The 27,388-nt window shown below is 40.2% G+C and overlaps 1 protein-coding gene across 5 annotated transcripts in view; it reads left to right on the top strand.

Annotated features, from left to right (window-relative positions):
• The window catches only part of EYA3 (EYA transcriptional coactivator and phosphatase 3), a 79,615-nt gene that overhangs the window by 38,598 nt on the left and 13,629 nt on the right, over positions 1-27,388 (top strand). For 3 of the 5 annotated variants that reach the window (XM_072136924.1, XM_072136923.1, XM_072136926.1), the window contains 9 exons: positions 2,680-2,746; positions 4,187-4,329; positions 8,245-8,376; positions 8,672-8,757; positions 15,948-16,125; positions 18,001-18,143; positions 19,158-19,241; positions 21,134-21,223; positions 24,922-24,980. In XM_072136924.1, the coding sequence (XP_071993025.1) occupies positions 2,680-2,746; positions 4,187-4,329; positions 8,245-8,376; positions 8,672-8,757; positions 15,948-16,125; positions 18,001-18,143; positions 19,158-19,241; positions 21,134-21,223; positions 24,922-24,980 (982 nt within the window). The remainder of the gene's footprint in view (positions 1-2,679; positions 2,747-4,186; positions 4,330-8,244; positions 8,377-8,671; positions 8,758-15,947; positions 16,126-18,000; positions 18,144-19,157; positions 19,242-21,133; positions 21,224-24,921; positions 24,981-27,388) is intronic. The other 2 variants (XM_072136925.1, XM_072136927.1) reach the window with 1 other exon arrangement.

Genomic DNA, 27,388 nt, shown 5'->3' with positions numbered 1-27,388 from the left:
GCATATAGGAATATATTTGTAATACATTTTTTTTCCAATAAACTATTGAAATTAGACCACCATAATCTTTGACCCATAGGATAAATATAGCATATTATTTTCATGGTATGTCTGACCCCAAACATTATGCTAAAAATCCAAAACAAGAATTGATGATTTTCTTTTACTCTAAACTAAAAGAGTTACTGTATATACTCGAGGATAAGCCAAGGTACCCATTTTAAAACTGGGAAAACTTATTGACTCAAGTATAAGCTTAGGGTGGGAAAGTTTTGGTCAAAGCCTCCACCCAGTATATAACCTGCCAGCCGCCTGCCCCCCAGTGCATAGCCTGCTATGTCCCCCAGTATGTAGTCAGCCTCCTACCCACATTATACAGCCAGCCTACTTTCTCCAGTATGCCCAGCACAATAAAAAAATAATAATAATAAATTCTGTACTAGCCTTTCTGACAAATCATTACTATGATAACAGAGCAAGAAAGTCTGTTAGATCATCACTGGGAGCAGAATATAAGAGGTAGTACGAGTTACTGAGAACTAAAGGGTCTTGGGTCTTGAAGTTTCAAGTGGCAGCCATGTTGGTGATAACTCCGCTTATAGAGAAGCAATAAAATTTTGTGAATCATGGAATCAAACTATTTAAGTTCCATTTTGTGACTAATGCCATTGAGTTTTGTTATATTAATTTATTTATAGCATCATGGGTTTTTGTATCAGGCGTTCATATTCTCGGAATACCCCTTTAAAAGTGTTTTCCCATGAAGCAAGTTGTGCGCTATCCACATGATAGGGCCTAACTTGCTGATCGATGGGGGTCTCAGTAATCGGACCCCCATCGATTACTAGAACGGGTATCCAATGGGGTCCTATGTACCCCTCGTAGCACCACTGAGGTGCTCCATTCTTCTCTATGGAGCTGTCAGCCAGATGCTCAAGCCATCTAGGTGGTGCTAATAGGGGTGTGACTGGGTCCCATCACTGAGTCCCTGAACCGATCAGCAAGTTAGGTCCTAAACCCTTTTAATTTCACCTCTCAAAGGGTTAATAGCTTTTCTATTAAGCAGTTTCTAATAGTTTGAGGGTGATATATAAGGGGTTTCTAATATGATATAGTAACCCGCATATTGCAGCAAAGGCTTACCGGTAACACCCGCTGATCGCTGCCGGCAAAGCGGTTTGCCGCTCCCCGTGACGTCAAAAAAAGAAAAATTCTATAAAAAGTGATCACAATGTTATCACAAAATTGATAACATTGTAAACGTCTTAAAAATCCGCAAAAAAATTACACCACCCACAGCTCTGTATACCAAAATATAAAAAAGTATTAGCGCCAGAAGATGGCAAAATCCCCCAAAAATTTTTTGTACTGGAGGTTTTAATTTTTTTTAAATGTATGCAAACATTATAAAACCTATATAAATTTGGTATCCCCGTAATCGCACCGACCCAAAGAATAAAGTAGGCATGTCATTTGGGGCGCACAGTGAAATCTGTAAGATCCAAGCCCACAAGAAAACGGCACAAATGCGTTTTTTTACCAATTTCGCTGTATTTGGAATTTTTTTCCGGCTTCCCAGTACACGTCATGGAATAATAAATACCATCACTATGAAGTGTAATTTGTTACGCAGAAAACAAGTTGTCACACAGCTCTAGACATGGAAAAATAAAAAAGTTATGGATTTTTGATCATGGGGAGTGAAAAATGAAAATGAAAAAAACAAAAAAGGGCCAGGTCCTGAAAGGGTTAAAAAAAACTAAAATGATCACCCAAAAAATTCTGTTGTGAAAACTACTTAAACATCTTATTTGTAAGCTGTCTAACGTAAATTAAAAGGACATTTTAAAAATCATGCCAACCTAAAGCAGAAATATGGGAAATGTTCGTAACTAATTTGGATGATAAAACTATTCATATAACAAGCAAATCATTTAGAATTCCGAAAAGTGAAGTGCAGGGTCATGAAAAAAAAGTCTCGTAATCACTTTTGAACAATTTAATTAACCAAAGTTAGAACCATATAAAGTGGCAAATGTCGCATTACAAAAAAGGGGCGGGACTCCTGAGGGGTTATTAGCCCAGAATATTTTAATGTGTGTGTTTGTTTATATTATATCCTATTTATATCCTATTTCCACAGGCTACTCATTTTTCTTAGTTAACTTTTTTCCCAGTGGTGCAATATTTCTAATTCATAAAGCGTATTGAATAACTAAATATTAGTAACACTTTCTATGGAAGTTTTTTTTTTTTTTTTGCTAACATTTATTCAATTAAATAATTTTATAAAAGAAATTGTTTCATTTTGATACTGATTTATACTACTTTTATATTATTTTCTATGTATATCGATTTTCTTATAATATATTCAAACTACGGTTAGAAGGAAAAAAAATATTTTTTTTCTTACATCTTTTGGCATATTGTTTGTTTTCTTTGTAGTGTACAGGGTGTGGGACTCTTTAATTTTGGGGTCGTTGTGGTCATGGCAATGCCAGACGTATGAGTTTGTTTATTTTTTGCCTTTAAAATTATTTTTATTTTTTTTTAAATAGTAAACAATAGTATAACAATGTTTTTACCAAAATTAACAATTTGTATTATTTTAAAAAAATCTATTTCCTAAATGGGTTTTCTCCTGCACAAATGTAACATACATTTTGACTTCCTCTATAGCAGTCCTTACCTGTGCTGATTACATATCTCGTACTAGTGAATATACCAGCCAGCTATATCCCTCAAAGTAAGTTTTTTTTGTTAATTGATTAGATTTTTTTTCTTCATTTTCAATTTGTCTGTTATTTTAACTAACCGTTACATATTTAAGAATACATTTTGTGCATTCTAGCTAGCTAAAATGCAGTTTGCAGGCTATGATCTAGCGCAGTGATGGCTAAGCTATGACATGTGTTAGAGTTGAAACTGCGAGAAGTTTTGGCTGACGTGCAGCAAGTGGACAGTATCCATAGGCAGGGCAACTCTCCTGCTGAGACTGTGGCATGAGCAGTGTTCATATTACCTCTGATAGTGAAGGCAATTGTACAAATGCAGTGGACCGTGGTACGTTGGTTGACATACCACTAGGTGAGTGAAAAATGGACGCAACTGAAAGGCGCTAGTAAGGTTGCACAATAAAAGACTGCGTGTTTCGCACCTAGCTCCAGGTGCTTTCTCAGGTCTGAAAGGAGTGGGGTCCGGAACACCAGACCTTTTTGTATTTATGAATCTGGACACTCCAAGCTCAACCTTTTGGCCATTGCTGATCTAGTGGGTAGAATGTCACTTACCTAGTGGTATACTTCATGACTTTAAGCAAACCTGTCAAAAGGAATGTCATTTTTAGCTGGTGGCAGGTTCCTATATCCTATGCCGATTTTAAAATGCCTTTAATTAGTAAAAGTTGAATCCACATTACCTGGCTCCCTCCCTAACCAGCAGGATGTGGTGAGTTCGGGGTGAGGGGCAGGGCAGCTGCAGCTTGTGTGCCTGTGTCTCCGCATGTATTCTTCCTTCTCTCCATACCATCTGGAAGTTGGGAGGAAGCTGAATGATTGTGGAGGAGAGGACACAAACTGTAGCTGCCCACCCTCCCCTTCCCCGCCACACACTGCTGGCAGGGAACCAGGTAAGGTGAATTAAACTATTATAAACTCCTGAAATGATTCAGAATGCCGAAAATAGCTTTTTTTTTTAATCTGCATAGCATAGGCTATTGGAGCCTGTCACCAGCTAAAAATGACATTCCTTACGTGAGATCCGCTTTAATTCAATTTTGATGTACAGCTGTAATGTTTGACAAATTGTTTTTCAAGACCTAGCTTCTAGAAGGATGTTTCCATAACATATGTTATATATGAGGCCAATTTCTGCAGCAATAAACGCCTTATTTTAGCGGTGTCTTGTGAACTTTTTTTGGCTCTGCTTTTGACTGCATCCCATATATTCGAAAATGTATTGATCTATTTATTTGCAAATTTTTAAAAGTTCCAGTTTCACTGAAGCCATGAGATTCTCCAACGCACTTCCCTTATGCTCATATAGAGCATATAGTTATGTTAATGTAGCCTGAGCTGGGGCTGCCTGTGTTCTAGAACACGGTTCCTATTTAATATCCATTTGTGTACAGCGTGTAGATGCTTAACACTTTTATACTTCTTTTTTTACATTTTCTATCTTCCTTTAGGCCATACACCCATATCCTCTCTGTACCTGTTGCAGAAACAATGTCCACTTATAGTGGTCAGACTCAGTATCAGTCATTGCAGACATCTCAGCCGTACACAGCATATCCTCCAACATCTCAAACCTATGGTCTCCCTCCTTTTGGTAAGTCTCCAATTAATTTTCCATTTGTTCAGTTACAATTAGGCGATTAACATTAATAAGAACATTAATTAAACCAGATAGTTTTTGGCAAAACTTAAACTACATAAGGTATGTAAAACAGTTGTACCAAGTTGGAATCGTATCTGCTATCACGGGATAGGGGATTAAAAACTAATTTATGAGGGCCTTACTGCTGGGGCCCCAACCACCAGGAGAACAGGGTTCTGTACCAGCAGGATGCATGCTCTTCCTTTTCGCTGCAGCCAATAGTGAAAACAGGACCCATGTTCTCTGGAATGTCTGGGGTCCCGTTCTTGTGGTTATGGTCGTTGGGCATGCAAGTTTCTTTCATGGGACCACCTTAATGCTCCATAATCCATTATGCAGCTAACATCTGCGATATCAGCCAATGTTGACCATTTAAATGCCACCGGTAAAGAAAAAAAAAAAATCTAGTCGCCTCCCTTTTCCTCGAACTGATATAAAAAGAAAGAAAATCCTAAAGATCTTAGGTATTACCGCATCCCAAAAGAAAAGTCCCAGTGAAAATATTAAAACCGTTATTCCAGGCAGTAAACCCTGTAATTGAAAATGGCACCTGAATGTCCAAAACGGCCCTTTCTTCATCATTTTGCACAATTCAATGTTAACCCCTTAAGGTCCAGATCATAATACACTTTAAGAACCAAGTGAAATGTTTACAGTTGTACTATCTGTTATACAAATGAATTTAACTTTGTGCTAGATTTATGTATTTTCAGGTAGTATATATTGGTATGCATAATTTTTATTCTGAAAAAACAGAAAAAAAAATGTTTTAAAAGGCTAATATTTCAACATTAATAGTAATAAAAAAAAATTAAAATTTTAAAAAGTATCTGAGATTCTTTAGTTTGTCCTGAATGCAGTTACATCAAAAAAGTGTGCTTGTTTTTTTTTTCTAAAATAGTTTTACCCATAAATGAAAGTGCTCATTTTCTATTTTGCAGAATATCGTATATACTCAAGTATAAGCCGACTTTTTCAGCACAATTTTTTTTGCTGAAAATTCCCCCCTCGGTTTATACTCGGGTATATGAAAAAAATAAACTGAGTGCTCCCCATTCCGACGCCCGGTCTGCGACAGCTCCATGGGCAGCGTCTCTTGTTTCTTCATTTTTCATGAAAAAATATAAAATAGCTTGCTAAATATAATAGCATAGCTAGTTTTTTCACTTGTCACCTTGTATTGTGCATCCTAGTAATGTTATTATATATTTTATGAAATTGCAATATTGTTATCCATTGGGGTACACATCGCATAGCTTGCTGCTATTATTTCATTTATTTCTAGTTACCTGTGCATGCTATGGGGCAGATTTATCAAGTGTCTGAAAGTCAGAATATTTCTAGTTGCACATGGCAACCAATCACAGCTCAGCTTTCATTTTACCAGTGCTCATGAATATCTTAAAGGTGAGCTATGATTGGTTGCCACGGGCAACTAGAAATATTCTGACTTTCAGACACTTGATAAATCTGCCCCTATATGTCATGCTTCTCTTGCCCATGTGTACCCATGCCAATTTGTACTTATGGACCCCATAGTGGGTTTTTATGACATTCAATAAAATTTGAGTTTCTACTTTATAAAACATGAGAAAAAAAAGAGAAAGAAGGATGTGTATATCGAGGTTAAAACAATATGTAGGTGCGGTCTAAAAATGTAATATTTTTTGACATTACGTATATTTGGGGTGGAAAAATAAACATTTAAACATCAATGGATTAAATGAATAAAGGCTCCACAAAGTTTGATGCCCAATTTCTTCTGAGTATACTGATACCCCATATGTGGTGGTAAAGTGCTGTATGGTCATACGGCCAGGCATAGAATAGAAGGAGCGCCAAATCTGGTTAAGGGCTTACTTTTTGCGAGAAGCATTCTTGTTAGTGGTCTTATTTTGGAGCTTTTTTTGGGGGGGAGGGGAGGAGTTATGGGGTTCACTGTGTGCGTCAATCAACAATTCTGTTTATTATGCAGATTGTCACAGACGCAGCGAAACCAAATCTTTTCAGATTCATAACTTTTCTTTTTCGGCTGAAGAATCTGGTTAAAGCTTATTTTCTGCCAGAAGAGTTATTGTTTTTAATGGTCTTATTTTAGTGCGTCACTTTTTTTTTTTTTTTTTTACAAAATGCACAAATTTATAGTTCCAATATTAAAGCTGAACAAAAGGTAAACGGCAATTGCATTTCAATTGTTGCATATCATGCGCATTTCATACAATATTCACTGCCCCGTGTAAGAGGTAGAAGCTGTAAGAAGAGAAAAGAAGAAAGGAAGGGAGTAAAAGATTGAGGTAAAATATATATTTTATATATATATATATATATATTTAATTTGATGTCACCATCAAATATGAAAGAGATTTTAGGCAGTATTCATTTCATAGCCTGCCCATGATTTCCACAATTCATCAAAATCATTAATCTTTTGTTCCCCAAGACATTTTTCCTTTTTCCATGTGGAATTAACTAAAGAAATCATTTCAGTAATAGTTAGGCTAGCTTCATCCTTCCATTTTTTAACCAGTATAACTCTAGCTGCTGTCAAGATTTTATTAATAACCCATTTATATTTGTGGATTTTTTTTTAGTAGGTCTCTCGACACAATCCCTCGAAGCTACCATGGCGACGGATCGCCGCTCCCCGATGACGTCACGGGAAGCAGCGATCCTCGGAAAGATGGCGGCGCCCATGCGCCGCCATCTGTCTGAAGCCGCCGGCAGCTTTGCTGGCGGCGATCAGCAAGAAAACACCCGCGTTCGGTGCCGGCACCGATCGCGGGTGTTACCGGTAAGCCTTTGCTGCAATATGCAGCAAAGACTTACCGGCTATGGAGAGGGCTCGGCCCGCGAGCCCTCTCCATGCATCGGAACGCGACCGCCGCCGTGAATACACGGCGGGCGGTCGCGAACCGGTTAAGATCTCTAGTTTCATTTATTAGAAAAATATTACTTTTTGTTTCATTTATTTTATAGTAGGATAGGCTAGAATATTTAGTGATAGTTTTCCTTACCTCCTCTAAGAAAGAGAGTGGGTCCAAACAAGTGATAATTATGTCATCAGCATATAGACCTATTACATGCTCTGAATCCTTGCTTTTGATCCCATGGATGTCTGGATTTCTTCTTATGGCTTGGGCTAGGGGTTCCATCATTAATCAATGGAGATCCCTGCCTAACTCCGTTTGTTATAGAAAACTTTTTTGAAATATGCCCCATTCCAGAAACATGCTTTTGGACAGGAATATAAGGACATTATTAATCCCAAAAATATAGAGCATTTTTTAAGGGTATTACCGGTAATTATAAATGATTTTTTTTTCTGAACTTTTTTTTTTTTTGTGGGGTTTATTCCACCATTTACCCTGCAGGTCCAGTAACAATTCGGTTTTATTATAGAGATGGTTTTGGACGCGGCAACGCCAAATATGTGGTGGGGGGGGGGTTGTGTAATAGTGTCCTTTCTACTTTACTACTTTATTAAGTGTTTGCATGGGAAAGTGACATTTAAAATTTATTGTAGAGTAGTGTAAACTGTCTGTTGTGCTCCCGCACACATGCGCCTGGAACATCGGGCAGACCTCGAGGCTGCCCAGAAGAGGATCTGATACCCCGGTAAGCAGTTGTGCTTGAGTGTTAGAGCGCGGTGTCAGCTGTAATAAACATAATAAAACGCCCTGGTTCGGTAATTATCTTCTCGCAGGAACGTACTATTACGTCTAGGCACGTTAAGGGGTTAGGGCACCAGTCCTAAGTTGAAACTACATGCTTATGTTTTGCTATCTGTTGCATGTTCAGAAAGGACACTCTATGTATATGGTTGTTCCAACTTCTAAATCTTTGTCATTCTAATGACTGTGTGTTCAGGTGCTTTGTGGCCCGGTAACAAGTCTGAAAGCGGTTTAGTCCAGACGCCAAATCCTACTCCAGTCTTGACCGGTTCGTCAGGAGTCACCAGTAACCAGCCCAGTCCTGCATTATATTCCTTTCCTTCCCAAGGTAAATATACAGTCCTGTGTATTTATGCTGCATTTGAACAACAAAAGTTTCTGTGCTTCTTTTACAGTAACTGATAAAGATAAATCTGTCAAGTTTATTTGTAATAAATGTACAGTTTTTTTTCTATGTTTATACACTATACACACACCCATATATTAGTGTAATATATGACACCACAGCAGATATTTACAGACCAGTGATGAAAGCCAACAAACCCCTCTTGAGGGGCATATTCATTGTCTATAATGTACAAGTACCATCGTTTATAGCTATATTTTCTATTCTATGTTTTCAGCTACTGCTACAAATTCAAATGTAATCTCCAGCACATCTCCTGTAGCAAATATTACAGTTCCAGCAGTTGCCACCATCTCAAATCAGGTAACATGCCACTTTACTATTTACACTGTTTTCTGAAGGTAAACTCCCTTGTATTCCTAAAAGGGAACCTGTCACCAGGAGACCCCTTTTTAGAACCCCCCCCGATTGCACATACAATGTTAAACATTTTTTGTATGAAAGATTGGTTTTACAGAACAAAAGATATACAAAAGATATCTTGTATATTACCTTTTGAATTACAAAAGCTGAAGAGGAGTAGTTTCCCCCCACCCTTGGGAAACCGCTCCTCCATATGTGAGATTTTCAAAAGTATACTCCCTCCCCTTACCCGCACTTCTCCTTTATTCTTTCGGCCCCTGGCTCCACCCCTGCGCACGTCACCTACCCAGATACTGCCCGCTGTCCTGAATGCTCGCTGACCGCCAGGCATTCTCGTGTCTGCGCGGTTAGCATGTCTTGTACTGTGCGCACGGACATGTGCAAATGAAGCGGGCCCGGCCGCACTTGTCTACGCATGCACCACACTATGCTGCTGACTCGGGTTGGCTATTTAGACAATGAGGCCCTGGGAGCTACGCAAGCTACTCCGAGTCGGCAGCGTAGTGTGGCGCATGCTTCATCTGCACATGTCCGTACGCACAGTACGAGACATGCTGACCGCGCAGGCGCGAGAATGCCTGGCAGTCAGCTAGAATTCAGGACAGCGGACGAGATCTAGGTAGGTGACGAGCCAGGGGCCGAAAGAATAAAAAACAAGGGCGGGTGAGGGGAGGAAGTATACTTTTGAAAATCTCAAAACGGAGATCAAAACGATCCACAAAGTTTGATACCCAATCTCTCCTAAGTATAACCTGTTGTATGGGCACACGCCAGGGCATTGAAGGAAGCTGCGCCATTCAGAGCAGATTATGCATTGTGTCTTTTTATTGGCTACACAATCTTTATTTTCTTTTGATAATTTGGACAAACAAGGGCTTATTTGTTCCGACATGAGATGCACAAATACTTCATTTTATTTGGTTATTGGCTTATTGATGAGATTTTATTAACTCTTGAATGTATTGAGGAAAAGAAAATTGTCAATGTTTGTTTCTTTTTTTTTTTTTTTTTTTTTTGTATCTTTTGGGGGTCGTACACGGTACACTTAAAATACCAAATTATCTTTATTCTATAGATCACTAGGATTATGGTGATACCTCATTTATATAGTTTTTTTTAAATACCGTACATTCCGGCGTATAAGACGACTTTTGAAGACTGAAAAATCTTCTGTCCAGTCTGGGGTCATCTTATACGCCGGTAATGTTTCTCACCTTTCCCGCGATCCACCGAAGCTCCGCTGCCGGTCAGCACAGCGGGCAGGTGTTTTGAATTGTGACAGCCGCGGGCCTGCCTGTTACTGCGCACGGACTGTTCTGCATCTAGTCCGTGCGCTGGATCAGGGAGGGCCCAGAGCATAATTCAAAATTAGAATGGGCCCCCGATCTGCCCCCGTCCCACCCACCTCACACTACTTACCCGCCGTCGACACCCATCATTTTCGCTGACGCAGGCTATGTGACGCGTCTGCCTGCGCCGGGGCTGCAGAGGTCTATGACCCGGCACCTGACCTGCAGACGCGTCATCAGCCGTCGCCTGCGCAGGATCCCCTGATGAGAGGCAGCACGAAGAGGAGCAGGATAAGGTAGAATTATGTTTTTTATTTAGCTTGAATATATAGGGCCCTGTTTAGTGGTGGGGGACATTATTTATGGCTACTGGGGGTGCAGGACAGTAATTATAGCTACTGGGGGGGCATTAATTAGGGCTACTGGGGGGCAGGACAGTAATTATAGCTACTGAGGGGGGCAGGACAGTAATTATAGGTACTGGGGGGGCATTAATTAGGGCTACTGGAGGGCAGGACAGTAATTATAGCTACTGGGGGGCAGGACATTAATTATAGCTACTGGGGGGCAGGACATTAATTATAGCTACTGTGGAGCAGGACAGTAATTATAGCTACTGGGGAGCAGGACAGTAATTATAGCTACTGGGGGGGCAGGACATTAATTGTAGCTACTGGGGGGGCAGGACATTAATTATGGTTACTGGGGGGTCAGGACATTAATTATGGCTTCTGGGAGGGGGGCATAATTAAAATTTTTACCGGTGTTTTGTATGCGTTGGAAAAGGGGTAGTCTTATACGGCGAATATATCTTAAACTCTATATTTTAACAGGAAAGTAGGGGGGTCGTCTTATACGCCGGAATATACGGTATATTTTTACTATTTTATTGGATAAAACTAATCTAGAAGAAAATCTCATTTGTTTTTGTATAGCAGTCTTTTCGGAGATATAACTTTAATATTTATTGGTTGACAGAGCTGGTTTAGGGCTTATTTTTTACTTGTTGAGTTGTCCTTTTCAGTGGTACCATTTTGGCGTGCATAATTTTTTTTTTGATCACTTTTTGGAAAATTTTTGTTAAAGGGATTTTATGAAAAATTTACTTTTATGGAGAGTTTTTCGGGTTTTGTTTTGACGAAGTTCAACAAGCGGGTCCAATAATGTTGGTGAGTTATTATACAGATTTGTACGGACGCGGCGATACCAATTATGTGGGGTTTTTTGGTGATTTAGTGTTTTTTTTTTAAAAACTTTATTAGCTGTGTATAGGGACTTACCGGTAACACCAATCGCAGCTTTGCCGGCGGCTTCAAAAAGATGGTGCATGGTGACAATTGTCGCTCCATGTTACTTCATCGGCATGACAGCCTCGCGGCTTCCGAAGACCCGAGGCTGTCTCGTTTTATCCCATTCCTTAAAATGTGCGATTTGCACGTTTTAATGAATGAGGTGGAAAATCCCCATATACTGCCATAAATGGTTTTCTACCATTTTTAGGACTGTCGACTTTTTGGTCACTTGTTACATAATTTTTTATATTTTTCAAAATGCCATAGAAGTACTTTGGGTGCTGTTTTCAGTTAAAAGCAGTGAAAAACAGTTATTATATTTTGATAGACCGGGCATTTTCGGACGCGGTGATACCTAATGTGTTTATGATTTTTACTGTTTATTTATATTTATATCACATAAATATTTATATTATAATATGCAGCAAAGACTTACCGGCTATGGAGAGGACTCAGCCCGTGCACCCTCTTCATGCAACCTACGTGTGACGTACTATTATGTCACATGTTGGTAAGGGGTTAAGGTTATGGCCCTTAACTGGACTGGCCACTAGAGCCTTTTCAGGCTGTGTCACTAAGGGGTTAAAGGAAACAATGGCTTGATACCATTTTGGGAAGGGTTATCTCCCCCTGAAGAATTGAGAGCCCATTATACAAGACTAGTCTCCACCTCGAAGGCAGAGAGAGCTTTGGCCTTGATTGAGCAGATTTGCAGGGCAACTTCATGGAAGAATCCATTGACTTTTTTTCGCCATTACAAACTTGACAAAGGGGGACTTGTATCTATTATTTCAGTTAGTTTAATTGTCTAATTTTTGCGACTTGCTGTCATTTTAAAAGTACACCTATGCTGGCACCTTGTGCCGTGTGCCTTAGATTTCCTTTTTTTTTTCCAGATGTCTTGTGCAACTTTTCACTTATGTAACACTTTTCTTTACTTATTTTCGGGACTTTTTAGGCGCAAATCTGCAGCTGATCCAGGACCGGTGCAAAAGAAGGATTTTTTTAGACATGTAAATTATTTCACATGCTTTAATGTTTCAATTTTTACACATAAACCTGCTGAGCATTGAAAGTTTGGGCTGTTTTCATGAATTTTTGCATTCACATTTTATTTCAATTTATTGGTTACTTCTAGTGGTGAGGTCACACATGGTGTTTACACATGCTTTCAAACGCATCACAATAGTTGAGAAGAGCAGATTTGCCTAATTACATCACTGTTAACATGCCATTTATAAAACGCGTGCATTACAAACCACATGTAAACGCAGTCTCATACGTCTTCAACTCGCTAGGGTGTGACTAGAGTGCTTAAAAAAGCAGGCGATGGCCTCATATCCAAAATTTACAGTAGTGTCTGCTTTGCATATAACCCCCCTCACATGGCTTGTGTCCATGTGGATTTGAGACATTTGCAACAAAAAGTAAAAAAAAAGCTAAAAGTTGTGCTTACCAGGACATTAGAAACTAAACTGTCACAAGAAAAAATACATGATCAGACATAAGGTAAAAAAAATGCCAAATGTCTCAATTATAAACAAAAAAAACCCCAACTAAGATACATGCCCCCCAGGGTTAGAGACAGACCTTTTCTTTGGTAGAAAAATGTGATCAGCAGTAGACATCTACTGCATCATGTTTAACCGGTTAAGGACCTGGTGCTTTCCTGTTTTTTCATGTCCATTTTTCACTCCCCACCTTCAAAAATCTATAACTTTTTTATTTTTACACGTAAAGAGCTGTGTGACGGCTTGTTTTCTGCATAACAAATTGCACTTCATAGTGATGGTATTAAATATTCCATGCCATGTACTCGGAAGCGGGAAAAAAATTCCAAATGCAGTGAAAATGGTGAAAAAACGCATTTGCGCCATTTTCTTGTGGGCTTGGATATTACATCTTTCACTGAGCGCCCCCAAATGACATGTCTACTTTATTCTTTGGGTCGGTACGATTAAGGGAATACCAAATTTGTATAGGTTTTATAATGTTTTCATACATTTACAAAAATTAAAACCTCCTGTACAAAAATAATTTTTTTGATTTTGCCAACTTCTGGTGCTAATAACTTTTTTATACTTTGGTGTACGTAGCTGTGGGTGGTGTCATTTTTTCGCGAAATTTCATAATATTTTCAACTATATCATTTTTAGGACTGTACGACCTTTTGATCACTTTTCATAGATTTTTTTATATTTTTCAAAATAGACTTTGGGCGCTATTTTCCGTTACAGGGTTGAACGCATTGAAAAACAGTTATCATATTTTGATAGATCGAACATTTTCGGACGCGTCGATACCTAATGTGTTTATGATTTTTACTGTTTATTTATATTTGTCAGTTCTAGGGAAAGGGGGGTGATTTGAAATTTTAGGTTTTTTTATTATAATTTTTTTTTTTAAACTTTTTTTTTTTTTTTTTACTATTTTTCAGAATCCCTAGGGTACTTTAACCCTAGGTTGTCTGATCGATCCTATCATATACTGCCATACTACAGTATTGTAATGAAGGGGTTAAAATGAAATAGACCTGAGGCTACCATGGAGACGGATCGCCACCCCCCGATGACGTCACGGGGAGCGGCGATCCCAGGTAAGATGGCGGTGCCCATGCGCCGCTATAATTCTGAGGGTGCCGGCAGCTTTGCCGGCAGCCATCGCTGTGAAAACACCCCCGATCGGTGCTAGCAAAGACTTACCGGCTATGGAGAGGGCTCATCCCGTGAGCCCTCTCCATGCAGCGCGACCCGACGGGCGGTCGCGAAGTGGTTAAGGATCTAGACACCTCAGAAAAGACTTGAAGAAGGGAGAAGTCACTGGAGAGGCAGGAATCCTGCAATTGTGTAGGTTATAGAAAATCCAATTAAAAGTAAGAGAAATTTTGATTTTATTTTTCATTTTTCCCATTAAAACGTTTTCCACTGGTAAAATTGTATAAACCTGTACCAAAATATGTTATAAATATGTTCATTATCAATCTGTCCCAATTTTTCAGGTTCAGATGCAGAGGGTGCATGTACTTTTTGCTTAGTGATTTCTGCAGCTCCTTCTGCTTTCTGCCTTCAGCCAACAGTGAAGACTCTTGTTTGGAACAAGGATTTTTAATTTATATTTCTTAGGATTAAAAAGACTTAAAAAAAAAAACATTTCTATTGCAAATACTCTTTCATTCACAGTATAGTATAGTATATTCTTCAGACAAATTCTGTATTGTCTGTGACAATTCGATTTCCAAAGTTCTCTGCTGTCGTGGGAAGGTTTATCAATAAAACTTGACACCTTAAAGCTGATCTTTGCAGCCTCCAACTGCTTAACCCCATAGCGCCATAAGACGTACCTGTACGTTTTATTGCGCATGGAGGACTATGAATAAAGCAAACATCCGTCGCAAACCCTTTGATCGCCAGCGGCACATGGGCGCAGCCATTTTGGCTCCGATCGTCACTCCCTCATCGGTGAGTGGCGATCCGTTGCCATGACAGCCTCGGATCATCAAAGGCTACAATGTTTTAGGCTGTGTGATTTGCACATTCCAATAGATGGTGTGCCAAATACTGCTATACTGTAGACAAAGTTAAAGTACCCTAGGGAGTCTGAAAAATAGTAAAGAATAAAAATTAAAAAAAAACGAAAAATTCAAATCACCCCCCTTTTCCTAGAGCTTATATAAATATAAATAAACAGTAAAAATCATAAACACATTGGGTATCGCCATGTCCGAAAATGCCCGATCTATCAAAATATAATAAAGATTTTTCACTACGTTTAACCCCGTAACAGAAAATAGCGCCCAAAGTTGCAAATGGCATTTTTTTGCCATTTTGAAAAATATAAAAAATTCAATAAAAAGTGATCAAAAGGTTGTACAATCCTAAATATATAAACATTGAAAACGTCATTAATAGTCACAAAAAATGACACTACCCACAGCTCTGTACACCAAAGTATGAAAAAGTTATTAGCGCAAGAAGACTGGAAAATGAAGAATTTTTTATTGTACAGGAGGTTTTAATTTTTGTAAATGTATGAAAACATTACAAAATCTGTACAAATTTGGTATCCACGTGATCGTATTGACCCAATGAATGAAGTAGACGTCATTTAGGGTGCACAGTGAAAGACGTATAATCCAAGCCCACAAGAAATGGCGCAAATGTGTTTTTTCATTATTTTCACTGCGTTCAGAATTACCATAATACCATAACTATGAAGTGCAATTTGTTACGCAGAAAACAAGCCCTCGCACACATCTCTACATGGAAAAATGTAAAAGTGGGGAGTGAAAAATAAAGACACAAAAACGAAAAAGGGTCTGCTCCTTAAGGGGTTAAAAACAGACCAAAAACAGGTTCAAAACGCCATGTGTGGCATCACCCTTAGGGTCTGGTTGTTCCTCTGTAGATTTCTTTTTTTTTTTAAGCTCTTTCAATCAGAATCCTGCTGTATCTTCACTGTATGATCTGATTACTGCCTTGGATCATGTAAGGACAGCTTTAGTGTTTCTGCAGCAAGAATTTTTATGAATTTTGCAATTTCCTTCTCTAAGGACTATCCCACATACACAATCCTTGGACAGAATCCGTATCAACAGTGTTATCCAAATCAGAACTTTACATCCGCCACACCTGCTGGCACAACAGAGAGCAACCTGGTGACTCCAGATTTTCAAGAGAATAAAACCGCCTCTACATCCCCATCACAGAACGCACAAAGACCAGTTTCTGGTTTGTATATTTTCTTAAATACCATTGTAATTGTGGAGTTGAAATATGACCCATGTGGAGAGGAGGTTTTATTAAAGGGGTCTTTTCAAATACTGATCACCAATCTTTACAATTGTTTTTTATTATCCGATTGGTAGGCATCCTACATCCAAGTACCCCACAGACCAGATGTTCACTTATGCAGAAAGCAGACAACCCTGTTATCCCTTTAGTCAATGAGCCAAGAAACTGCAGCTCATCTTCCATTCAAATTAATGCAACCTCTTCGGGCCACTAGATTGAGAACTAAATGGTTTGCCTTCTGTTCCATTCTTTCCTCCAACAATCTAATATTAAGAACTAATATATTAGATCATTGACTGGCTGGGTTTCGGTGCATTTCATTGCACAGAATATTAATTGCTGCCACTTAAAAGTACAGTGTATCCCACAGATAACAAGCCCTCATATGACTATTAATGGAAAAATAAAAAGGATATAAAAAGAGGGAAGTGAAAAAAAACAAAGGCTAATTTTCTCCTTTTTAACATGACAGCATGGTCCAAGAGATGTAGCCGTTTTTAAACATGTTTTCTGCACAGGGCATGTACAGATTGGACACATACACTCACCGGCCACTTTATTAGGTACACCATGCTAGTAACGGGTTGGACCCCTTTTTGCCTTCAGAACTGCCTCAATTCTTCGTGGCATAGATTCAACAAGGTGCTGGAAGCATTCCTCAGAGATTTTGGTCCATATTGACATGATGGCATCACACAGTTGCCGCAGATTTGTCGGCTGCACATCCATGATGTGAATCTCCCGTTCCACCACATCCCAAAGATGCTCTATTGGATTGAGATCTGGTGACTGTGGAGGCCATTTGAGTACAGTGAACTCATTGTCATGTTCAAGAAACAAGTCTGAGATGATTCCAGCTTTATGACATGGCACATTATCCTGCTGAAAGTAGCCATCAGATGCTGGGTACATTGTGGTCATAAAGGGATGGACATGGTCAGCAGCAATACTCAGGCTGTGGCGTTGCAACGATGCTAAACTGGTACCAAGGGGCCCAAAGAGTGCCAAGAAAATATTCCCCACACCATGACACCACCACCACCAGCCTGAACCGTTGATACAAGGCAGGATGGATCCATGCTTTCATGTTGTTGACGCCAAATTCTGACCCTACCATCCGAATGTCGCAGCAGAAATCGAGACTCCTCAGACCAGGCAACGTTTTTCCAATCTTCTACTGTCCAATTTCGATGAGCTTGTGCAAATTGTAGCCTCAGTTTCCTGTTCTTAGCTGAAAGGAGTGGCACCCGGTGTGGTCTTCTGCTGCTGTAGCCCATCTGCCTCAAAGTTCGACGTATTGTGCGTTCAGAGATGCTCTTCTGCCTACCTTGGTTGTAACAGGTGGCGATTTCAGTCACTGTTGCCTTTCTATCAGCTCGAACCAGTCTGCCCATTCTCCTCTGACCTCTGGCATCAACATGGCATTTCCGCCCACAGAACTGCCGCTCACTGGATGTTTTTTCTTTTTCGGACCATTCTTTGTAAACCCTAGATATGGTTGTGTGTGAAAATCCCAGTAGATCAGCAGTTTCTGAAATACTCAGACCAGCCCTTCTGGCACCAACAACCATGCCACATTCAAAGGCACTCAAATCACCTTTCTTCCCCTTTCTTCGGTTTGAACTGCAGGAGATTGTCTTGACCATGTCTACATGCCTAAATGCACTGAGTTGCCGCCATGTGATTGGCTGATTAGAAATTAAGTGTTAACGAGCAGTTGGACAGGTGTACCTAAGTGGCCGGTGAGTGTATAGCTGATGTAAAGAGGTTATATATGGCTGATGTAAAGGTCATTGTAATGCTTCCTTATAGGTGATGTCACTGCATGCCAAACAATGATGAGAGCAATGAGCAGCAAAGAGACAGAAGAACAGAGTAAGAAGAATGTAACTGTGAAGAATAGAGGAAAGGGTAAGAAAACTGATGCCTCATCGCCACAACACAACGATCTTGAGGTAAATAAAAATTCCACCTATGGTACATGAAAATACCTAGTAGAGTGAGGTAGCTGTGGATTTGGTGTGTGATCTGAGTACATGGATAGTGTCTGTCCAGACTGGATAATTCCTTTGTTTAGTAAAGCTTTTACACTTTGTGTATTAACAGTATTGTATGGGTGATCCAGATTCAGTCATTTTTCTGCTAGAGGCCCCAGGTGGTCTAAATTTTAAAGAAGTAATATTTGCTTTCTTTCTCTGGACCAGCTCAGCTCCTCCATGGTATATAGAGGCTCATTGGAGACATGCAACGGCAGCACTAGCCACAGGCTATTGTGTGAGTGCGCTGTGGATTTTGCGTTACCTCTGGTCACCACCAGTTTTTTGGTATGGTAAGGATAAGAGGTGCATTGCTGGATCGGAGACCATGATAAGTATTGCAACTTAATTGCAATTAATTTTGGGCCACCTGGGGCTCAAAGCATAAAAATTCCAAATTGCCTTATTTGTGCATACAATGTTTAGTTACTTCTGCTGTTAGTCAAATTTTAGTTCTGACTAGCTTACAAATTCAACTTGAGAACAAACTTGGGGACTGCCTGTAATTAGAAAATTTAGAGTTACTATTCTCTAAATGTACTGCTTCCTTCATGTGTTTGTTGCCTGTGGATCCTCTGCACCTGGTTTGTTAGTGGCGTCTACCCAATCTAATCAGCTGGTCTTAGAGATGGAAATACTTGGGTTTACTGTCTTCCTTCTAATTTCTTTGTACTTTATTTCAATATTGTGTGAGTTACATCCATTCATGTCCGCAGTTTTATTATAATATTGTACTGTTGTTTCATATTTGTAAATAGTTTTATCAATTTTTTTATTTTTTATTTTTCTTTTTTTACCTCCTCATAGACACTACACTAATTTTCACTGGTCATCTACTTGTTTTTGCTGCTTTTCTTCTAATAGTTTTTTCCTGTGTGATTGTTTCAAACACTACAAAGATTGTGTTGCATATACTTCTCTTTGTTTCCCCAGCGTGTGTTTTTGTGGGACTTGGATGAGACCATTATCATCTTTCACTCGCTGCTCACCGGTTCATATGCACAAAAGTATGGAAAGGTACAGACTTCAGTGTCAATTGTTGAATGCAAACACCATTGTGATCTAGGCGATAAATTAATCTACATTTTTGATAAATGCCGAGCAAATTGTCAAGGGAATGTGGAGCTTGTATGCGAGCTGCAGCAGATTCACTTTGCTGATCATCAACCTATTGGAATGAATTTCTAGCACTTTGCAATGACTGTTAAAGGGTACAATTTGTGTGAATGGGCTCATTGATCATCTCTTGCCATTCACAACCCAGTCATTGCATTATAAAAATAAATGCGTGTAGTCCACAAAACCCTATCCTTTATTTTTCTTGGTTTGAACGGCTCATAAGTTGATATAATGCTTATTCATCATGCACTGAAAAAACTTATTTTACACATCTGCACCAAGTACACTTTATATGTCTACTATAAAATCATATCCCCTAGTTATAACTTCACTTTAGTGTAGGTTGGTAGGTAATCGGGTAAATATGGTTTCCCAGTGGTATTCTAAAAAACCATTGTGCATGGCACAATGAATTTATGTTCACAATAGAACAAGCTTCCTGTGCAACTATGTTTTAAAATGATGAATAGTTAGGAGATGTTTGTGGTATTGGGTCAATTGTAGGATGTTGATAATCATAATATGAGACTCCTGTAGGCTTGCTTCTATATTTGGCTTAACAATGAGTTCAGAGTTAATAGTGGTGCTGGAAAGAAGCTCAAAGCATTGAAATTGGCATTGGGAATAGGTAAGCTGTTTTGACCATATAAAGCTGCAGACAGTGTAATGTTGGCGCCATGGAGATCTGTGTAAACATAGCTCTGTGTTATTGTTAGTAGAAGCAGGACTGTGAAAATGCTAAATGAGATCTCTTCAATGAACAAACTATACACAGATCTCCAGGGCTTCTACCTAACCGTAATAATGTAATATTGTCTTTGGCTTTAGATACATATACATACCAGAGAGTTACATATTGGATAATTGGTAAGAACAGGGGAAATAGATTGAAGAGTTATAGAAAACACCATTCCTCTGTGGCACAACAATTATGGGTCCTATTTTCTATGGGGCCCCTTCTTCAATTTATTCATCCACAATTGAGACTACATTGAATGTTTGTCATTCGTTCTACTCTGCTAATGTGATAAATAAAAACACAATTGTAAAAGCTTAAACAGCATTACTATAGATATGTCTTTTTGTGAAATTTTAATTTCCTGATCCTTAGGTAGCACATAAAAAAGCTTGATATCTGCCAACTGTTGTTGAATAGAAGAGACAAACCACAGTATCAAATACTTAATAATTAGCAAGTAGGGGAGCATATAGGCACATTAGACACTGACACCAGTTGCATTGTATCAAGCAAAGAATCCTTAAAGGGAACCTACCACCCCGATTCTACCTATAAAGGTAGAAGGCGTGGTAGGTGGATGAATGGGACGTGAGGATAGCCCTTTTTGGGCTAATCCTCACGTCCCGGCTATCTTTTAGAAAAGTTTATTGCAGGCATATGCAAATTTATTTATGCGGCTACTGGGGCATGGAGTAGCCGGACATGAGGCTACTAGTCGCGGCTACTCCACGCCCCAGTAGCCACATTACTCCGTCTACCATTTAATCTTTGGCGCGCAGCTACGGGGGCCGGAGCTACTGCGCATGCGCAGAAGGCCACCGATGCCGTAGCTGCGTGCTGTTCAAGTATCTCTTGTATTGAACTGTAAGCGGATATAGTGCTGCTGCATGACATCCAGTGTGACATCCAGTGACATCCAATTACTATATATGTATATGAAAAAAAGCTAATTAAATAGAGAGAGCTTTTTTGACATAAATGTGTATGTATGAATGTATGTATGCAGTACAAAGTTATATTCTTAAATGGTTCTGTTTATTTTTCTCTTTAGGACCCCACATTGGTGGTTGGTTCTGGCTTGGCCATGGAAGAAATGATCTTTGAAGTGGCAGACACACATTTATTTTTCAATGATTTGGAGGTAAGAATGTCTTTTGGCATTTAAATTTGTCATATTTTGTACAGTTTATATTTTTAAATTTTATTGAGCATAAAAAAGGATATAAAAGTTACATAATACAACAGTAAACATGAAATCCATCAAGAAGCAAGAAGGAGCAGAATTGTTGTACATTACTTATTACATATCTGCAAAATTTCCTTGCAAAAACAAAGAAACATGGCTAACCAGCAGATTATGGCAGGCTGTACCCTGGGGGGGCAGGGACCGGCAGGCTGTACCCTGGGGGGGCAGGGACCGGCAGGCTATACCCTGGGGGGCAGGGACCGGCAGGCTATACCCTGGGGGGCAGGGACCGGCAGGCTATACCCTGGGGGAAGAAACTCTTTTGTGACCGGAGCTCAAAAACGAAAAAGACGATCCATGCAGGTTTCCTCCTTATTTGTGCACCAAACACAAGGGATCACTTTCAGGGATAAGTCACCATTCAGACCAGAAACCGTCAATATTTTCACTCCTGTCCTAGTCTCCTCCACTCACTGCATATAAGAGACATATCCAGACATAGTGTAGACAGTTTCAAACTTTTAAAACTTTTATTTCCAGTTCTACTCACATATGTAGATAAAAAATGCGCATATCACAAATGACTCCACGAGGACGCCAATCCTTGCCCTTTCTACTGGATTATTGAATAGTGGATGTTTGCTGGATCCATCTAGGACCGTTAAGGACAGCTCATAAGAGGGAATGTGCAGCACCACGCAATTTTTTTGTTGGTTTATACCCTGGGGGGCAGGGACCGGCAGGCTATACCCTGGGGGGCAGGGACCGGCAGGCTATACCCTGGGGGGCAGGGACCGGCAGGCCACGTGCTACCCGGCAGGCCATGTGCTACGGGGCAGGCCGTGACCAATGCATTTCCCACCCTCGGCTTATACTCAAGTCAATAGGTTTTTCCAGGTTTTTGTGGTAAAATTAGGGGCCTCGGCTTATACTCAAGTCTGCTTATACTCGAGTATATAGGTTTCTTCAATTGCATACCATTAAAAATAATTTACCTGTGTGAAGTTACTGTATTGGTACTGGAGTATAAGCCAAGGCCCCTAATTTTAACAAAAAACTGGGAAAAGCTATTGACCCGAGTTTAACCCGAGGGTGAGAAATGCAATGTTCAGAGCCCCCCCCCCCCAGTATATAGCCTGCCAGCTCATGTCCCCAGTGTAGGTCTTGCAGGCCCAGCCCCCCCAGTATAAAGCCTGCTTCCCCTGTCCCCCCCCCCCAGTATAAAGCCTGCTTCCCCTGTCCCCCCCCCCAGTATAAAGCCTGCTTCCCCTGCCCCCCCCCCCCAGTATATAGCCTGCTTCCCCTGCCACTAGTATTTGCCATCAGACCCTTCCACCCACTATATAGCCAGCAGCCCCTCCCACCCCAGTATATGGCCTGCTTCTCCTGCCCCTAGTATATGGCCATCAGCCCCTGTCCCCCAGTATATAGCCTGCTTCCCCTCCCCCCCCCCCCCCCCCCGGGGTATATAGCCTGCTTCCCCTTCCCTTCCCCCCCCGGGGTATATAGCCTGCTTCCCCTTCCCCCCCCCCCGGGGTATATAGCCTGCTTCCCCTCCCCCCCCCCCGGGGTATATAGCCTACTTCCCCTGCCCCTCGGGGTATATAGCCTGCTTCCCCTGCCCCCCGGGGTATATAGCCTGCTTCACCTGGGTATATAGCCTGCTTGCCCTGCTCCCCGGGGTATATAGCCTGCTTGCCCTGCTCCCCGGGGTATATAGCCTGCTTCCCCTGGGTATATAGCCTGCTTCCCCTGGGTATATAGCCTGCTTCCCCTGCTCCCCGGGGTATATAGCCTGCTTCCCCTGCTCCCCGGGGTATATAGCCTGCTTCCCCTGCTCCCCGGGGTATATAGCCTGCTTCCCCTGCTCCCCGGGTATATAGCCTGCTTCCCCTGCCCCCCGGGGTATATAGCCTCTATTTCTAAGCCACATCACTATATATATGGGACATTTTCTGTGTGTTCTGTGTATTAAATTACTTGTGAATATCCAGTTGGTGATGAAGCTAATTAAGGCTAACCACTTCCAGGGTGCGTTCACACGAGGCGTTAACGCATGTGTTTGCAAAGACATCTTAACAGCTGAGAAGAGATTTGGCCAGTTACATACAAGATAGGGTCTGTAGGTTTGTTCTTAAGTTGAATTTGTATGTAAGTCGGAACTGTATATTTTATCATTGTAATCCCAGCCAGAACTTTTTTGGTCTCTGTGACAATTGGATTTTAAAAATGTTGGGTTGTCATAAGAACCAGGATTAACAATAAATCTTCATTACAGACACCTCTGATAACTGTTACAGCTGATCATTGTAGCCTAGGGATAAAGTACAATAAATTACCAATATCCAGAGGCCCGTTTGTAACTAGGGGGTCGAGTGTTCTTAAGTAGGGGACCGCCTGTACTTTGCTGTCAACATTGCGTTTTCAAAATGTGTTAACATCACAGGAAAAATGCATGTGTATACATGTTAGCAAATGTGTTAACATCACATTGAAGGGGTATTTCTATTTCGGCAAATTAATGTATATTTTGTATATAATGTATATATAAAATGTTTGTATATTAAAAAGTGCTTGCTGTAATTCTATAGAAAGCTGCTATGTTTACTTCTAGTGGACAGAAATCTGACCATGGTCAGATTTCTGTCCACTGTAAATGAACAAAAACACTTCCTATAGAAGGACAGCAAGCAGAGAACTAGAAAGCAGTGAAGAATTGATACAGAAAGGAAATAAAAAAATTATCTATCTGTTCATTATACAAACAATAACATATATTTGCTGAAAGGGGAATACCCCTGTAAGGTATGCGTTTTTTAAATGCACTGTTGACAGCAGTGTAATCGGGCAAATCTCAGCTGTTGTGATTTGTTTGAAAACGCATCACTTAAAGCTATGTGTGAACGCACACTCAAGGTGCAGTCACACGTTGCAGGTAAAACTGTATGGCAATCCGCTTTTAGGTGGTTTTAGGAGAAGTTTTGTCACTTTAACAGGTGAAAGAAATGAACTGAACGGTGAATGAGATTTGTGGTGTAGGTTTCCCCTTCAAAATCAAATTCACTCGTTCAGATAATGTCTTTCACCTGTTAGGATGCAGTCACACGTTGCACTTAAAACTGCATCGCAATTAGTTTTGAGGTGGTTTTAGGTGCAGTTTTGTCAATTTCAGAGGTGCAAGACATGAACTGAACGGGTGAATTTGATTTTGAAGGAGAAAGCTGTTCCACAAGTTTCATTCACCTGTTGATCTGATGTCTTTCACTTGTTAAAACCAACCCAAAACTAATTGTGATGCAGTTTTAACTGCAACGTGTGACCGCACCCTTAAATTGACAAAACTGCACCGAAAACCACCTCAAAGTTGATTGTGATGCACATGTGACGACACCCTTGGGGTGATGGCACATGTGGCGTTCTGAAAGCGTTTTTGGCCTGTTTTTAAGCATTCCTTCAAAAACCGCATGCGTTTTTGACAGGTTTGACCCAATTATCTTAATTGAAACTGGGCAAAAACACATGCGTTTTCAAAAAACGCATGCGTTTTTTGACGGACTGCTTATAAGGGCCAAAAACGCGTTCAAAACGCTACGTGTGCCATATTTGACATTAATGATGAATCAATATAACATTTATACATTGTCTGTCACTAGGAGTGTGATCAGGTTCATGTGGAAGATGTGGCATCTGATGACAATGGTCAAGATTTAAGGTAGGAACAGATTTTTGATTATATATTGGAATAAATTATATTTTCTTCACATTTTATTTCTCTTGCAATTCATGCTAATCAATGCACAGACATGAAGTTCCTTAAAGGGTCTGTACAAGGGCGGTTCAATAAGTACCCGTGTTTGGCGACAGAGGGCGTTCCTGAGGGAAGTTAGTGTTATCATTGTGTGCTGCCATCAAACGACGGCGAAACAAATTGCAGACTGACTGATAGGTTAGTTTGGATTTGGCAGCCATTTGAGTAAGACTTGTTTCGTGATTTTTGCGAAGATGGAAAAAGAGCAGCATTGTTCGGTAATTCACTTTCTGTTTTTGAATGAGTAAAAAGGCAAGGCGATAAAAGCAAAGTTGGATGCTGTTTATGGGGACACTTCCAATATCTAACTGTGGTCATAAATTGAGAAGTTCCAAGGAAATCATTCAAAAAGTCCACAACATGATACTCGCTGATAGACAAACAAAAGTGCGCAAAATAGCGGAGGCTGTAGTAGTGTTGACCAGAACGGCAATTAATATTTTGCATGGTTTGCGATTAAAAAATTGTCGGCCTGATGGGTGCCCCGATTGCTCACAGTGGACAAGAAGAAGATGCGGCTGTTAACTTTGAAGTAGTGTATGGGGCAATTTAAGCGAGATCCGAAGGAGTGTTTGCGTCGAGTTGTCACCGTTGATGAAACCTGAATTCATCTTTACATACCTGAAACTAAGCAAGAATCAAAACGATGGATTTCTCCTGGTAAATCTGCTCCGGAAAGGTCATGGCGACGATTTTTTGGGATGCGAACGGCGTCATCTTCGTGGATTTTTTAGAAAAAAGGAAAAACGATCACTGGACAATACTACAGTGAGTTCTAACACGGGTACTTACTGAACAGCCCTCGTATTGCCAATTTACTTTTGGTACTTTTTAAAACCAGGTATGGCTGCATCCACATCAGGTTTTTGGACACATTCAATGTATATGCCCAGAAAGCTCCCAGCATATTCCTTGAGCATATCTATAATAACAATAATCTTTATTTATATAGCGCCATCATATTCCGTAGCACTTTACAAATCATAGGGGACAAATACAAATATAACAAAACATAACAGAGCACAAACATTCATATGGTACAAAAGGAGTGAGGTCCCTGCTCACAAGAGCTTACAGTCTATGTATTTTGGCAGATGGGGGCATCCTTTTTGCCTCTGTTCACCATACAGGCTGTCCCCTACTTATGAACACCCGACTTACAGGTGACCACTAGTTACAAACGGACCTCTGGATGTTGGTAATTTACTGTACTTTAGCCCTAGGGTATAATGATCAGCTGTAGGAGTTATAAAAGGTGTCTGCAAATAAGCCTTTTTGTTAATTCTGATTCTTATGACAACCCAACATTTTTAAAATCCAATTGTCACAGAGACCAAAAAAAATTCTGGCTGGGGTAATAATTATAAACTATACAGTTCCGACTTGCATACAAATTCGACTTGAGAACAAACCTACAGAACCCATCTTGTACGTAACTCGGGGACTGCTTGTACATGACGTGGAAACACTGACATCTGTTGCCCTCATGTTTTTGTGTGTCAGATGTTTTATATCACATACAGAAATACAAGTGCAATCATATTATGAGTAACAAAAGCTTTTATTGACAGTTAGAATGAGTTAATGCAGCAAGTCAATATTTGCAGTGTTGACCCTTCTTCTTCAGGACCTCTGCAGTTCTCCCTGGCAGCTCTCAATCAACTTCTGGACCAAATCCTGACTGATAGCAGTCCATTCTTGCACAATCAATGCTTGCAATTTGTAACAATTTGTTGGTTTTTGTTTGTCCACCCGTCTCTTTACGATTGACCACAAGTTCTCAATGGGATTAATATCTGGGGAGTGTCCAGGCCATGGACCCAAAATCTCAATATTTTGTTCCATGTGCCATTTAGTGATCACCATTGCTTTATAGCAAGGTGCTCCCTCATGCTGGAAAAGGCATTGTTGATCACCAAACTGCTCTTGGACAGTTGGGAGAAGTTGCTCTTGGAGGACATTCTAGTACCATTCTTTATTCATGGATGTGTTTTTAGGCAAGACTGAGAGCCGATTCCCTTGGCTGAGAAGCAATCCCACACATGAATGGTTGCAGGATGCTTTACAGTTGGCATGAGACAAGACTGGTGGTATCGCTCACCTTGTCTTCTCCGAACAAGCTGTTTTCCAGATGTTCCAAACAATCGGAAAGGGGATTCATCAGAGAAAATTACTTTACCCCAGTCCTCAACAGTCCACTCCCTGTACCTTTTGCAGATTATCAGTCTGTCCCTGATGTTTATTTATGGAGAGAAGTAGCTTCTTTGCTGCCCTTTTTGACACCAGGCCTTGTTCCAAGAGTCTCCGCCTCA

Source organism: Engystomops pustulosus, chromosome 2, assembly GCF_040894005.1.
Source record: "Engystomops pustulosus chromosome 2, aEngPut4.maternal, whole genome shotgun sequence".
Lineage (NCBI taxonomy): Eukaryota > Metazoa > Chordata > Amphibia > Anura > Leptodactylidae > Engystomops > Engystomops pustulosus.
Note: the sequence above shows the minus strand (reverse complement) of the source record. Positions and strands in the feature narration are given on the sequence as shown.